Source organism: Colletotrichum siamense (genome assembly GCF_013390195.1).
Source record: "Colletotrichum siamense strain Cg363 chromosome Unknown KSG_Cg363_contig05, whole genome shotgun sequence".
In the NCBI taxonomy this organism is placed as follows: domain Eukaryota; kingdom Fungi; phylum Ascomycota; class Sordariomycetes; order Glomerellales; family Glomerellaceae; genus Colletotrichum; species Colletotrichum siamense.
This window is the reverse complement of record NW_023501018.1, coordinates 3,072,758-3,087,019: the sequence shown is the minus strand read 5'-3', so window position 1 is coordinate 3,087,019 and position 14,262 is coordinate 3,072,758. Positions and strand designations below refer to the sequence as shown.

General features: G+C 19.7%; 1 protein-coding gene across 1 annotated transcript; it reads right to left on the bottom strand.

The window, feature by feature from the left end:
• Positions 1-212: 212 nt before the first annotated feature.
• On the bottom strand, positions 213-2,462 carry mdlC-2 (Benzoylformate decarboxylase; the record flags this gene model as incomplete). The annotated part of the gene is made up of 5 exons (XM_036640244.1): positions 213-472; positions 603-1,947; positions 2,023-2,145; positions 2,258-2,303; positions 2,449-2,462. 5 exons carry the CDS (start codon positions 2,460-2,462, stop codon positions 213-215), a joined length of 1,788 nt encoding a protein of 595 aa, XP_036494691.1.
• Between the last annotated feature and the right edge of the window lie 11,800 nt (positions 2,463-14,262).

Genomic DNA, 14,262 nt, shown 5'->3' with positions numbered 1-14,262 from the left:
TGGCTGTAATATTACTAACAAATGTGGTACTGATAGAGACCGGGCGCATTCTGGTATGTCTTGAGTCTGTTGCAACGTTCAAATACATAATTTGATCTACCAGACTGAAAAGCTCCTGCCAGTGAGCGGTGTTCTCCTTGGCGAAAGTAAATCTACAACCCTGAAAGTCTCCCTACAAGTAAAGGCTCAAGGCTAGTTATACCTGAAAATTACTACCAGGATCCGTTCAAGCGGACTTCCAAAATAGCTGACATACCACTCTTCACAGCTTCAACTGCCGCGGGAATCATCTCTCCCAAGTCTTGAACACTGCTCGCCACCCCAGCCCAAGCTTGGCCGCCTGATGCTGCCTTCGCAATACCAGAGTAGTCTGGCGTCGGTGAGAACGAGATGTTCAAGTCCTCGTTCGATGAAGCAGCTCCGTAGCCAGAAGGATGCACCAGCTGGAGCGAGTTGCGAGGCGCGTTCCAACCTGCAGTATATTTATCAGTAATTTAGTTCATGTCCCATCACGAATGGCCTCGTCACCGTCTCTAGTGACCAAAATCAAAAGGTGTCAAGAGTCTTGAAGCTAGACGATGAATGAAGTTGTGATAACTTACCTTTATTGCTCAACACGATCGTCAACGTGGGGAGATTGTACCTGCGGGCCACCCAATAAACTGTTCCTGGGCAGCCAAACATATACGTGCCATCTCCAACAATTTCGCACACGAAATTCGTCTCTCCACGCTCCTTTCCAATGAAATCAAGAGCCAGTTTTACGCCGAGAGTCGCTCCACCAGACCAACCCAGTCCGCCACCGCCACAATTGATGAGATGGCCGGGTCTATCGACTCTGAGCTGATCGTAAATCTTCGGAGCGTTCGTAACGGCCTCGACGCACCATACGGTCTCCTCAGGACAAATTTTGCGCAGTTGGGAGACGAGATATGACGTTGTGGGATACTGCGATTCGTCTTCCGGTGGTTCTGCCAGAGCGTCAAGTTGCCTCATTCGAATGTTGTGGGCCTCCTCGAGCTCAGACCGTCGATCCTCATGTGAGGGAAGGTGCGAAAGCTGAGAGTAAGTTAAGTCTTGAGCTACGTAGTGGTTCAATTGTCGTAGTGCTGTTTCAGAGTCTGCCTGGTAGCGCCGAAATGCTGGGATGTAGTGCAACGGCATGTTTTGCTTCAAGGGATCAACGTCGATGTGGATGACTTTGGCATCGTCTCGAACTTTGCATTGGGTCGGAATCCAAGGCACGTCGCAATCAACGACAAGTATAGCATCAGCTTCCTCAATGCTTGTGTCGCGACCTATGCGAACACCAAGCGAGGCCCGATGAGAGTAAGGGAAGCAAACATCGCTCCCCAAGGCGTCGAGAACGCGTATTCCTGGGATGCTTTCGGCCAGGCAGGTTAGTTCTCTCACTGTCGCGTGATTACGTCCCGTATACCCCACAATGATCAAAGGCCTTTTAGCCTGAACCAACGTCGATATGATCAAATCCAAAGCTTCCGTGGGTAAGGCTGTCGGGGCTATCGGCTCCCAAGCCGTCTGGTTGAGGCTGTAAGGAGCGATTTCTTCCTCCATGACTTCCCGAGCGCCTACTACGTAGACAGGTCCCTTCGGGTTGCTAGTTGCAAACTGCAGTGCTCGATTGAGAACTTGCTTAATGTTCCTGCCGGTTTTGAATTCACCCGTATACCGACAGTACTGTGAGACGATTTGTCGTTGATCGGGAGCATCTTGGAGCCAATGGATATACTCGGTCCGGGATCCGCGTAGCTCTCCTTCAAGTGTGAACGGAGATAGGCCTGCGAAAACGAAGACAGGGCAACGTGCAACCGACGCATTATGAACCGCACACCCAAGCATCTGAGTTCCCACGTCTACGTGAACCAGAACGCATTGCGGCTTTCCAGTCACACGAGCGAACCCATCAGCCATTGACATCGCAACCATCTGAGAAGTACGTTAGCAGGATTGTGGAATGAGTCACTACGTTTATAATGAAGAACGTTGGTATAGATACCTCACCTCATGAGGACAAGTGATGACTGTGGGGAACTTAACCCCCTTCAGTTGTGCGCCATGTGCCAAAGCCTCCATGATAGCTGGGTGATCTGAGCCGAGGTTGACGAATACATGGGAAACGCCTGCCTAAGAGGAATCAGCCACTTTCTTTCAAGTTTTCTCCGCCTAAGTCGAGACCAAGATTTTCCGATCTCATCGTTGATCTACACTCTCCGTTGACAAATCAAGACCACCTTACCTCGTAGAGGCCCTCGAAGAAGGCGAACGAAGCAGAGTACGTTTCTCTAGAGAATCCATCAGCATATATTGAAGAAGAGACTTTATTGACCAGATCATTGCTCAAGTAGATTCGCTTTTCGATGCGGGAGCTTTGATGCTTCTCGTTATGCTAGCCAGCCAGCCTATCTCTCTGGTTTCAGGTGCACTCACATATCAGCCGTCATTTTTTGACAAGTGTGGGCAATGTTCAGTTGCTAACTATCGGCGCTGAAAGCTTTCACTGTTAATTGAAGTTGAGAAACACCTGAGATGTAAGCTGTTGCTACGTGTGGTTTTAGCCTATAGTAAGGCCCCTTCATTTAGAGGTCAGCAAAATTGCGTCTTACTTAGGCTTTAAGCTATCTATAGATATCTATATAAGTATATACCTATATAGTCCATAGGTATAGAGGGGTACCTAAGTAAGTATTAAGTAAGTATAAGTAATAAGTAAAACTTTCTTATTTAAGTATTAAGTATATAAATAAAATAGAAACTATAATTTAAGTTCTAAATAATAGTTTATTTTATAAATATAATATATTAAGAGAAGTTTAGAGAGGAATTAAAATCTAAATTAAAATATTAAAACTATATAAGAAATAAATTATATTATTATAGTATATTACTAATTTCTAATAATAAGAAATTACTATAATTTATTTCCTCTATAGTTTTTTAGTTACTTAATTACTTTTTTATTCTCTAATTATTTCTCTAATTTAATAATAATAAAAAGTTTTTAAAAATTTATAAACTTTATTATAATACTTATAAATTAAATAATAATATCTAAGAAACTTAATTTAGTTTATTTATAAAGTTTAAGATTTAATTAAATAGTTTAATAAGTTTTATATCTAAAAACTTTAATTTTATTAAGTTTTAAATATTATTATTATTATTTAAAATATTAATAATATCTTAAGTATACTTAATAATAAGTTTATAAATAATAAAGTAGGAATCCTTAATATTAAAAACTTTATATTAAAATATTTAATAAATTAATATATTTTAGTTTTTATTTAGTTTATAGAGTATAAAGTTTTTTAAAATAAAAAGCTCTAAATAAGAGAATAAGAGTTAGTTTTAATATTTATTATAAATTATAAGAAAGAGTTAATAGAAAATTATTTTAGGTTTTATATTAAAGTATATATAATAATAGATATATTAACTAAAACTAAATATTTATTTAAAGGGGATAAAATTTAAAATAATATAAAGATAATTATAAGCTATATTATAAAAACTATAATATTTTATCTTTTATTCTAATATTTTCTAAAAGTTTTAAATTAATTATTTAGTAGAATAGCTTTATATAGATTTAGTTATACTTCTAAAAAGAAAAGTAATATAATATTTATACTTCTTTAAGAAATTATAAATAATATTATTTACTTTTTAAAATAAAATATCTATTTACTTCTAAAGAACTATATTAATATAATAATTATAAAAGGATTATTATATTAATTATTATAATAAATTATTATAAATATAATTATTATAATAATATTAGAAGTATAATAATATATTTATTTTTTAAGACTTTAAGATATTAAAACTATTAAATTATAAATAGATCTATAAGCTTTATCTAAATTAGTTTTAGAATTTTATAGAACTTTTTTATAATATTTCTTAGTATAGATTTAAATAAACTTTATTTTAGCTATATTTTTTAATAAATTAAAATAAACTTTATAAATACTATAGAATCTTAAATTATTATTTACTAAATTTAGTATTAATATAAGAGAGAGGAATAAAGAGGATATATAAAGAAATTATTACTACTTTTATAGTAATTAATACTTCTTTAGTTTTATTATTACTATTTATACTACTTCTAAAAAAGTTAATATTTAGAGTGAATTCTTATTATTATTAAACTTCTTAATAATTTCTAAGTATTTTATTAAATAATTATTATAAATTTTTATAAGAGTAATTATATAAGTAATATTAATAGATTAATTTTAACTTAAAATATATATAATAATAAAGAAGTATATAGAGATATTAAGAATAACCTAAATTTAGCACTATTTAGAATTATTTAGTTTAAATAAGTAATTATTAATATAATTTATAAACTAAGCTTAAATTAAAGCTTAAAGTTTAAAGATATAAATTAATATTAATATAGTTAAGTTTTAATATATCTTTATATTAATAATTAGATATTTAAAATACTTTTTAAAATCCTTATCTTTACTATTCTTCTAAAAATCTAAAAACTATATAGATTATATTAAACTAGCTTTAATTTTAAGTATAAAATAGTAAATCTAAAAGAGGATAAGTAATAATAAAAATAGAAAGTAAGAAATAGAGTAGTTTATTTTAGTAATTACTACTATAAGTATTAAAATACTTCTTACTCTAATTTAGTTTTCTAAGTTTAATATCTTATTTAAATATTAATTAGTAAGAGTTTTATTATTTAATTTATTTTTAAGATTATTATTCTATAAAGTAAAAATAGCTTACTATTTTATTAAGGTTTATTATAGTAGTATAATATCCTTAATAACTTATTTATTATTAGTATATAATATATATTATATAAGATTACTTATTATAAATATATAGGTAACTTTAAAGTAGTTATATAGTTCTTAAATTATAAAGTTAATAATATAAATAAGATATTAAATATAAATAACTATTAGTAATACTTTATTAAATATAAACCTATAGAACTTAGATAAGATCTTAAGTTTAAAATTAAAAGTATTATTTATAGAAATATAGTTAAATTTAAGTATATTCTTTATTAAAAGCTTTTAAAGAGTATTAATAATTATATTAGCTATATTCTCTATAATATAGTTTTTTATAATACTAAGTATATTAAGAAGAATATAATAATATTTCTAGTCTTTATTTATAAAATAAACTATAATACTAAGTAATATATACTTCTAACCTAATATTATCTATATATTAATTATTAGAGATATTTTTAAATTAATAATAATCTTATTAAAAACTTTTATCTAAATAGCTAAAGCTTTAGTTTTAAGATTCTTAGCTATTATTATAGAGAATAGTAATATCTATTTTTAGTTTATAAAATTAATAAAAAACTTAAAAGTTAATTTTAAAATAGAGTTAAAAGATATATTATTATTAATAAGATAGTAGAGAAGTACTTTATTTAATTAGGTAGATTTATCTTTTTTTCTAATAAGCTAAATAGTAAGGTATAATTATTATAATAATTATTATAATAATTAATATAAATAATTTAGATAGTTCTTATAGTTTATAAATAAATTATCTCTCTATTATATTATAATCTAGAAAACGCTAAAGTATTATACTATATTTTAATATATATTAGCTTACTATAATAGTTATTTATTAAGTTAGTCTTAAAGCTAGCTATATTAAGATAAATAAAAAGAGTATTATATATATTATAGATAAAATAGAGAATACTATATTAAACTTTTACTTCTTTATAAAAATTAACTTAAGTATTTATTTATTTATAACTTTTACTAAAGATTTTATTTACTTTTTTTAAATATATATTAAGGCTAAATAAAGACTAAAAGCTCTTAATATTATCTTCTACTTTCTATTTATAATACTAAGTTTAGTATTCCTATTTAATAAAAGTAGTATCTATAATAAATAGAATAATTAAACTACTATAAATAAGCTTATATTTAGAGGGGGGGTTTATAGAGAAAAGAGAGGATATATCCTTAAGAGGGTTATCTATAGTATATAAATTTATAATATATTTTATTTATATAGTTAAAGTAGTAAAAAGAAAAAGAAGCTAAATTATAAGGAATTATTATAATAGATTATTATAAATATAAAGTATTATAATATTTAGTAATAAGTCTAAGTAATTATTAATTTATTTATATATATAACTAAACTATAAGTATTTATTATAATAATAGTAAAATATATATTTTCTTAATTCTCTAATAAATCTTAAAAATAATAATACTACTTTAATTATTAGAGAGTATTTTATTAATATTAGCTCTATTAAGTTAGTATTTAAGAAATAATAAGATTTTTAAAACCCCTATATATCTATAAATAAAATTATAATAGTAATCTTTTAGCTTAAATATAATAGAAGAGGTTATTAGTAAACTTAAATTACTACTCCTCTTAATAATAAAAATTATTATAAAAAATAAGAATAATATATTACTATAGCTAATAAAGAGAGATATAAAGAAGAAATTTATAAATTATATTTTAGTTTTATTAAGAAAATAGAAAGTATAGAAAATACTATAAAAAGATATTATTATTAATAAAAAGTAATTATATTAATATTATTTAAGTAATAAGTTTTAAGAAACCTATAAAGAAAAAGTATATTAATAAAAGTAGTATAAATACTTTAAGAAATTAAAAAGTAATAGAAAATAATAGATAATACTATATAGAAGTAACTATTTATAAAGTTTATAAGAGAGATATTATAGTTTATATATTTAGATTTATAATTTTAGTTAGAAGTAATAAAGGTATTATAGATAGTTATTAAATTATATCTTATTACTATATTTAAAAGTATATATTAGTTTCTAGATATAAAAATTTCTATTAATATAGATAGGTATAAATCTCTATATTATTTATATAAAATATATTATACTTTAAAAGAAAGATATAGATTTAGTTAAATAGCTTATTAAATATATAAGTTCTTAAGAGACTTAAATATAGACTTAAGAGTTAAAGGTTTATACTTATTATCTTAATATATATAATTATAATATATAATTATAATAAATAATTTTTATAGATTTCTATATTAAGGATTATAATAAATTATTATAATAGATTATTATAATAGATTATTATAATAGATTATTATAATAGATTATTATAATAAATTATTATAATAGATTATTATAATAGATTATTATATTAGTTATTTATAATAAACTTTAATAGTATATTATTATAAATAAAAGAATCTTAAGTATACTTAAACTCTATTATTTAATTCTAAGAAGCTTAATTCCTTAATACTATAAACTAAATCTATTTTATTATATAATAAAGTTTACTTAGATATCTCTATATCTTCTTACTATAGATCCCTCTCTTCTTTATCTCTATTATTAACCTTATTTATAAACTTAATATCTTTTCTACTTAGAGAGAGGAAATTAAAAGTTATAAATTTATTAAGTATATTAATATTAAACTTTACTTATATATTTAAATATATATCTTAAATAACTAATATCTCTATTTAGATTAAAATTAAAACTAACTTCTTTTTATAATATTATTAGATTATATTAAGTATCTCTATACTTTTAGCTAAGATCTAGCTAATATTAAACTAAATTCTAATAAAATTAAAGAGGTTTACTTAATTTATTTTTCTATTATATTAAGTTATATTAATAATATCTTAAATCTATTTCTATACTAAAATACTATATAAATATTAATAAATATAAGTATTATTAGTTATAATAATTCCTAAAAATAACTTAGTAATATTATAGATAGTATTATAAATATTTTTATATATTAATTAAAAACTAATATAGAGTAAAAAGTATTTTATTAAATAATATAATAAACTAAAAATAAACTTTTAAAGTTCTAAAGCTTAACTCTTCTAATATCTTTATTCTAAAACTCCTAAAAAATATAAATAAAGAAAATTTCTTTAATAATAAGGAAATCTTAAGTTTATAGAAATTTTATTTTAAACTTTATAATACTTATTTTAATAAAAACTTTAAAAATACTCTCTAAGAATTTATAAAATATTAATAACTTTTAGTATAATATTTTAAAAGTATTAATTTAGTTTAAATAGAAAATTAAGAAACTTCTAATTATAATATCTTATAAATAATAAGTATATATATTTTAAATAAAAAAATAAAGAAATATATATAAAATATCTATATATTAAAGTTTAATATCTCTATTAATTTAGCTATTATTTTTATAGTATATTTATTAAATAATATTATATTTATTATTATATCTTCTATAGAGTAACTATTTAGATTTATATTAATATTATATATATAGATATCTAATTAGTAATATTAAGTATTTAAGGGAGTTAAGGTTTAAAGTTAAAAGTATTAAAAAATAAAACTTAAAGCTAATAAATTTATATTAATAAGTATTATAAAAAATAAAAAAAGTTTAAATAAAAGAGAAGATAATATTAAATTAAAACTATTAAAAGTTAATTATATTATAAATATATTTAGTATAATAACTAAACTAAAAGTTCTTTAAAACTAACTTATAAATTTAAGAGAGAGAAATAATAAAACTAATAAGTATAATTTATATATCTCTATATTAAATTAAGATAGATATCTTCTCTTATTTATTTTAATTTTAGATTAGAATAAATTAAAATAATATAAAGAAAATAACTTATTATTTCTTATAAACTATAGCTTTAAATAGTTTAAAAGCAGCTTTTTACTATTCTTTAGTTATAAACTTCTATTTATTAATCTTCTTTAGTATTTTTATATACTCTTAAGTTAATATAGTTTATAATATTTTATTCTAATAAATAAACTCTTTTTAAGTATTTAATATATTAATAAAGCGCTTTTATATTTTAATAATATAAGGATTAATAGAATAGTTTATAGCTATTTTTTTTTTCTTATTAGCTTTAAACCTAACTAAATAACTTATAAAAAAGATTATTATAATAACTTTATAGATTATTATAATAATATTATAAGTATTAATTTAATATTTATTTATTAAAAGATATTTTTAATTAAGTTCTTAAAAAGAAAAAGTTTATTATTAATATTTAGTTATATATAGATAGGTTATATTAATATTAATAATATTATTATTAATAAGAAGTTTAGATTAAATATAGAAAAAAGATTATATTTAAATAATATAAAGAGGTTTACTAATTAAGAAAGTATAATATAAAAAAGTAAGAATATTAAATAAAAAGAAAGAGTAAAAATAGATATAAAGTAAGTATAACTTAAAAAATAAAGAGATTATTATAAAGAGAGAATAAACTTAAATAATAAATATTAAATATATTTTACTCTAACTTTTAATTTAAAATATTTTTAATATATAACTTTTATTTACTATTTTTAATTTTAGATATTTAATATTCTATATTTTTATAAAGTATATAAATATAAATAAATATTTTATAATATTATTTAATTATTTAAACTAAAATTATTATATTATTAAGCTTTTAAAATAATAATAATAAGACTATTTATAAGATTATTTATAAAATTATTTATAAGATTACTTATAAAACTACTAAAAAGAGATTAATTTATAAAACTAAAAATTAAAAATAAGCTTAATAATATAAACTAAATAGTAAGTAAAATAATTATAATTTATTTTAGCTATTATAATATTAATATCTTTTAGCTTAAGTTTTAAAGGAAATTAGAACTTATTAAAAATCCTATAAATTATTAATTTTAAAAGCTTTATTCTAAAGATTTATCTATAAAATTATATAAAATATAAAATATTAATTTAGTATTAAACTTATTTATTTCTAGTTAAGTATAATTAAAGCTCTCTAAGAATTTACTAAAGATCTTTTAGTAATATTATTTTATAATATATTTTCTTTTTACTTAAAGATTTATTTCTAATTTCTTTTTAATAATATAACTTATAACTATCTATATAGGATAAATTATAATTAAAAATATTAATATTTAGTTCTTAAAAGAGATTATAAAGATATCTCTATTTATAAGAATATTATAATTTAGCTAAGATTTTAATAAACTTAAATTCTATTTAAATTCTATTATTTTACTCTTTTACTTAGAATAATATATATTAACCCTTAAAATTTTTTTTAATAAAATAAATATTAAAATATATTTAGTTCCTTAAATATTAAGTAAAAATAAAAAATATTAACTATATTAAAGATAAAGATAATAAATATAAGAAAATATAAAAAACTAAATAAAAAAATAGAGAATAAATAAAAAGTAAAGAATAAAAAAGAAAAAATTAAATAAAAATAAAGAATATATTTAATTTATATTATTAAAAAGAATAATTTTAAATAGAAAATCTTTTATTTAAATATTAAAAAAAAGAGAGAAATATTAAAGAGGAAAATATTAAAATATAAACTATTAAAGAAATAAATATTAAAAAAGATAATTTTAAAAAAAGAAATATTAAAAAGGGAAATATTATAGAGGGAAATATTAAGAAGGGAAATATTAAAAAAAGAAATATTAAAAAGGGAAATATTAAAAAGGGAAATATTAAAAAGGGAAATATTAAAAAAAGAAATATTAAAGAGGGAAATATTAAAGAGAGAAATATTAAAGAGGGAAATACTAAAGAGGGAAATATTAAAAAAAGAAATATTAGAGAAAGAAATACTAAAAAAAGAAATATTAAAGAGAGAAATATTAAGGAGGGAAATATTAAAGAGGGAAATATATATAAAGAAAATATCTAAGATATAAATTTAAAATAAAGAAATATTTATAAAGAATATAGGTTTATATTATATTAATAATAAAAATATTTAATAATAAAATATAAAAGATTAAAATATTAATTATAATAGATTTTATATAAAAAATAACTATAATATAAGAAGTTATATAATAAAGAGATTTTATAATTTTAATATCTTAAGTTATAAAGAAATAAAAATACTAATATAAAAACTCTTAAAAAGAAATATAAAATAGATAAAATAATTTAAAGAATATTAAGTATATAAGTATTTATTTTTAATAAAACTTTTATTTAAACTTATATTATAAGAATTTTAATAATAGAGAAATAACTTTTATTAAAGATATATCTACTTAAGTAGAGATAAGTTATAATTTAGCTATTATATTTTATAGTAATTAAGATATAATAACTAGATTATAATAGTTATATTATAATAATTAGATTATAATAATTAGATTATAATAATTAAATTATAATAATCTAATTAATATATATATTAAGTCTAATATATATTTATTTTTATTATATATAAGCTTTTTTATTAAAGCTAGTAATCTATTCTTAGCTATAAAATAAGTCCTAATAAAGATTATAATAAGTAATTAAACTCTTATTTATTTAAACCTCTCTTTTAAAACTTTTAAGTTATTTTACTCCTCTTACTACTTATTATTAATCTTTTAAATAATAAGATTAAATATAAAAAACTATTTTACTTTCTACTACTAAGTAAGTTAATAATCTATCTAACTATTTTATAAAGATATTATTACTTATACCTAAGAAATATATAATATAATATTTAGTTAGTTTAATATTTTTTAATACTTAAGTATTTTATTAATAAAGTTCTATTAGATTAGTAATCCTATATAGTAATATATTATTAAAGTAGCTCTTATTATTAAAATAGTAGAAATTAATATATATATCTATAATCTTTACTAAATAATTTAAAATTACTCTCTAGCTAATATATATAATATAAATAAGATTAATCTTTTCTAAAAGAAGATCCTATTTTCTCTTCTTATTTCTTTTATTATACCTAAAGACTAAAAAGATAATACCTAAATTTTATTAAAGCTTATTATTAATATTATAAATAATAACTCTTTTTAAATCTAAGTTATTAATAAAAGTATAATATTTTATATTTTATATAGTTTTAATTTCTCTATATTTAACTTAGTATAGAGGAATAATAAAGAAGTTTAGTTTATAACTATAGTTATAATAAACTAACTTAAAACTTTTTATATTTATATTTAGGTTATAAAACTTAATAAGCTAATCTTTCTCTTTATAAATAACTTCTTTATATATATTACTATAGTTAAACTTATATTATTATTATTTACTTTTTAAATTAAGTTTCTTTTATTTAATATAATATTAATCTTTTAATTTATAGATTAAAGTATTATTAATAGTTTTAAGAGTTACTATAAGTATAATTACTTAGTTTAAATTACTACTATTTTTAAAAAGAATATTTATATTAATTTTATTAAAGAGATAGATCTCTAAATTACTTTTTATTAAATAATAAACTATTTCTTTTACTTTTTTAAACTAGAGATAATTAGAATATTCTAAGTAAAATTAATACTTATAAGTAGAGAATTATTATTTTAAAGCGCTTAATTAAGTAATCTTAGTAATTTAATATAGTTATTTATTTATATAGTATTATTAATAAAACTTAATAAGATATTAAGTAAGTTTTTATATTTAAAAAGTAAAAACTTCTTATTTAAAGAGCTTAAAGCTATAAAAAAAAAACTTAAAGTTATAAGGATTAAATATTATAAATTTATTATACTTAATATACTTAATAAATACTTTAAAGAGTTAAGTATATATATAGATAGTAAATAAATTACTTTAGCTATTATATATCTTAAAGAAGTAATTTATAATATTATTAACTTTTTAAACTTTATAGAAGAGAAAGACTATATTTTATAAGAAAATATAGATATTTTTAAAAAGTTTAAATTAAAGTTATTTTAATATTAAAAAGAAAAAAGTAACTTAAGTATAATTACTAAATATAAAAGAACTATAATAGATATATAGATATAGAAAGAGGTAAGCTTTCTATAATAGTTATATTATAATAATTATATTATAATAATCTCTTATAATCTTAAAACTATTTAATATTAAGAATATATTAATTATTATATCTTTCTTTCTATAATATATTAAAAATTCTATTTTATACTTTTCTATAAATATTCCTTTTATTACTATTAAGTTTTATTTATCTACTCTATCTATTTAAGAAAAAAGAGAAACTAAATACTTAAAATATCACCTTATTATTAAATTAATTCTATATTTTAAAATATTAATTTATAAATATTAATATTTAAAACTAAAGAAGTATTAAAGCTAGCTTATATTTATAGAAGTATTAGATTATATTTAAAACCTCTATATTAATAATATAGATCTAATTAATATTATATTAAATTCTAATAAAACTAAGAAGTTTAACTTAATTCTTCTTTATATTATTCTTAATTTTACTAAGAATATTTTAAATTTACTTCTATATTAGTATATAGAATAAGAATTACTAGCTATAAGTATAATTTATAATAAAATAACTTTTTAAAACTTATATATACTTAGTTTTAAGATTCTATTAATTTAAAAATCTCTTATTAAGTTTTATATTTTTATATATTTTCTCTTAAATATCTTATTATTTCTATTTCTATATTTAATATATTTTCTATAAAACCTTTTTTTATTATTATTAATTATTATAATATTAAACTTCTAAAAGATTAAGAAAAAGAATATTTCTTTAAGTATAAAAAAGTCTTATATTTATAGAAAAATCCTATTTAGCTTTATAATACTAACTTCTTTAAAAATCTCTTATATTTTCTTTAAAAATTAATAGAAATATAATAGCTTTAACTAAAATAAATTAAGTGTTATAAGCTATATTATTTAGAATTATTAATAATTAATAACTAAGGTTTATTATAAAACTTTAGTAAAAATATTTAGAAAAAAGAATTATAAAATACTTATATACTAAATAACTTTAAGGATAATTTTTATTTTATTCTAAAAATACTTATTTAGTATATCTTTTCTATTTTATTTATTAATCTTAAAGTTAAGATTATTTATAAACTATACTAAGAGGTTTTATTTAGACTTTATTAGTTTATATAGAGGTATATCCTCTTAGCTTAATTTATAATTATCCTTAATAATATATTTAAGTTAACTATTATAAGAGTTAATCTTTAGATTTTAGATATTTATATAATATAAAGTAAAAAAAAATTAATAAAGGTTTATTTTAAACTAAGTTAATACTTTATATAAGCTATTAAAAAATATTTATATTTTATATTTTAGTTTTAAAATAGATCCTCTTAATATCTTAAAGTTAGCTTAAACTTTAGTATTAAGTAAAGATATTAACTATAATAATATAATTAAGATAAGTAATAT